Genomic DNA, 2,837 nt, shown 5'->3' with positions numbered 1-2,837 from the left:
AGTCACTAGGACTGATTGTTTCCATTGATTTTGGTTTTCTTCTTTGCTCTTGACGAGGAGAGACCCATCATTGCATCTAGATGGCAGCTTGCTACCTTTTAAGATCCCAGTCGCTACTCACCAAAGTAGTAGGTGGAACAATGTTTTGTATAGTATGTTATGCCAAATGAGCTTGATGTCCCCTCCAGCAGTCTTCTTTAGATGCACAGTCCCTTGTTCCAATGGAAGAACAAAGAGACACAGTTGTGAAGCAGCCTCTGTGACTGCAGTATATTATATGAAATATTGTTGTGTGCATGCTTGCATGCATGTGTGTGTGTGTGCGTGCATGTGTGTATGTGCACGTGTGTGTGGAGAACAAAGAAACAGTTGTAAACTGGTCTCTAAGCAGCCTCTGTGACCACAGCATATTATATGAAATTTTGCTTTGTGCATATGTGCATCAGTAATAGTAACTTTTTTGATGTGGATTAAAAAATACCTATCACCCTAATTTTCAAGGTATAGAAACTAGTTGTATAGCCTTAGAATTTAGGGCATTAGGGATATGAGAAGGGACTATGAAATTATCAGTTTACAACTGCTGTTTAATTATTATGCCAGTGGCAACACTCCTTAGAATGATCCATCATTGGAAAACCAAACCAAACTCACTGCAGTTGAGTTGGATCCGACCCATAATGACCCCTCCTTGGGTTTCCGAGGTGGTATCACTATGGAAGTAGATCGCCCAGTCTTCCTTCTGAGGAGTGGCTGGTGAGTTTGACCTCTAGCCTTCTGGTTAGCAGTCAAATGCCTTAGGCACTATGGCACCAGAGCTCCTCATGGGAAAACAGAAGGGAAATATTTGCACAGGGAGATAGCTCAGGGGGCAGGAACAGGTAAGAAAGAGGGAGATAGGGTAAAAGTAACTATAGGGAGAAAGTGGGAAGGGAGCTGTTACATTGTAGGGAGTGCAGTCAATGTCATGAAACAAAATGTTTGTGAACTGCTGTATGGAAAACAAATTTGCTCCATAAAGTTTCACCCAAATCACGATAAAAATTCAAGTAAGTAAAATAAAAAAATATTTATTCCAATAGCTGCTTTCTGAAGGATTCTGGTCTGTCCATGTGGTTGGGTCTCTGTGGTTAGTGGGGTTTAGATCCTGCAGGCCTTTTCTCATGAGTCACATGTTGGCAGCTATGCTGCTGACTCTGCTCTCTGCATTTCAGTTTGTGAGTTTATATGGGGCCAGACCCCCATTCTTCTCCAGTGCCTTGTTCTCAGCACTACTTCTAAATATATGCTCACGCAATTATGTGTGCATACACACACACACACACACACACACACACACGGTGCCAGGCCTTCATCTGGATTAGAAAACACACTTCCCCCAGAAACTTGGGGCTCCTCACAGTAACTGTAAGTGAAAACCAGTGGTGCTTGAGTACAGTGTGGATTGAACCTGGCAAAACCAATGACTCATTGTGTCTAATATGCACACACACTTAGGGCAGCCTTTTGAAATCCATCATTTGTCTGGCAGGTCTGTGGCATCAGTAATTTCATTGTCATTTTTCTCTCTTACAGTTTTATGCGCTGAAAGAGTTGGCCAGATGACTAAAACATATAATGACATAGATGCTGTTACTCGTCTTCTGGAGGAGGTAAGTGTCTTTTGGGGAAAAGAGTTATTTATGATTGATTGGTTATAGTTTAGATTGCTTAAAACATTCTAAATTGATTGATTATTGTCTCTCTGGGTTATACTCAAGGCCACACCCTTGTTGGGTTGCTGAACCCTCCTCTCATCACTGGGACGAGCTTCTTGCTCTCCCACCTTTGCCCTTCTGTGCCATTTGGCATTGTTATCCTTTCATGGCTTCTTAGTCTTGTGCTTCAGGCCTTACTGGGGACCTTTGAAATATCCCCATCACCATGGCCCCAGACAAACCCCAAGTGTGGGAGTTTGTCTAGCTCTGTTAGATAGCAGCTTTTCTAAGGCAGGGTCTTGCTGAATGATTTTTTTTTCCTCCCTTTTAACCCTGGAACTGATAGGCTTTCAATACATGCCTGTATGATCATGATTGGTGTTAGGGGTAAAATTTTACCAAAAGCCAAGTGTTTCTCTCACTGTCTCATTAATGCTCACAGTAGCTCTCAGCTGATTCCACTATATTCCCATTGTACAGTTGTGGTTGTTGATATTGCTAGGTGACACTAAACCAACTTGGAATTACAGCAACCCTATAGAATGGAGTAGGAGCTCCAGTGGTGCTGTAATTAAGGCATTGGGCTGCCAACCGGAAGGTCAGCCATTCAAACCCACTAGCCTATCCACTGGAGAAAGGTGAGGCAGTCTGCTTCTGTAAAGATTTACAGCCTTGAAAACCCCAGGGGGTCGCTATGAGTTGGAATTGACTTGATGGCAGTGGGTTTGTTTATAGGACAGAGTCGAACTGCCCCATAGAGTATCCTAGGCTAAAATCTTTATTGGAACAGATCACTAGGTCTTTTCTTTCATGGGGCAGCTGATGAGTTGGAACAGTTGGAACCGCCAGCCTCAGTTAGCAGCAAGTATCTGAATCGAGAAGACAGAAGACTTACCACACAATGGTTTTTCAGTCCAGGCCCTTAACCACTGTGCTGTGTGTCAGTTGCTTTTGATTATAGTGGTTAGTGCATTGTTTAGTCTTTGTCAGTATGGTTAGTTGCACATTTTTACTTTAACCATGTGAACTAGGCAATGTTTTTTGTGGTGTATTGCCTTTGCAAGTGTCCACTTCTTGCTCATCTCGGTTGTGTTGAGTTTGGGCTGGTGCCTTAGTAGGATAAGCCACTCCTTCTGCTTG

At 43.0% G+C, this 2,837-nt stretch overlaps 1 protein-coding gene across 1 annotated transcript in view; it reads left to right on the top strand.

The window, feature by feature from the left end:
- TRAK1 (trafficking kinesin protein 1) overlaps nucleotides 1-2,837 on the top strand; it is a 176,220-nt gene that overhangs the window by 112,495 nt on the left and 60,888 nt on the right. Inside the window, exon 3 of the mRNA XM_007949695.2 lies at nucleotides 1,576-1,652. Coding sequence (XP_007947886.1) covers nucleotides 1,576-1,652 — 77 coding nt within the window. The remainder of the gene's footprint in view (nucleotides 1-1,575; nucleotides 1,653-2,837) is intronic.

This window comes from Orycteropus afer, unplaced genomic scaffold, assembly GCF_000298275.1.
Source record: "Orycteropus afer afer isolate SDZICR_OR568_19922 unplaced genomic scaffold, OryAfe1.0 scaffold00250, whole genome shotgun sequence".
Taxonomy (NCBI): domain Eukaryota; kingdom Metazoa; phylum Chordata; class Mammalia; order Tubulidentata; family Orycteropodidae; genus Orycteropus; species Orycteropus afer.
Note: the sequence above shows the minus strand (reverse complement) of the source record. Positions and strands in the feature narration are given on the sequence as shown.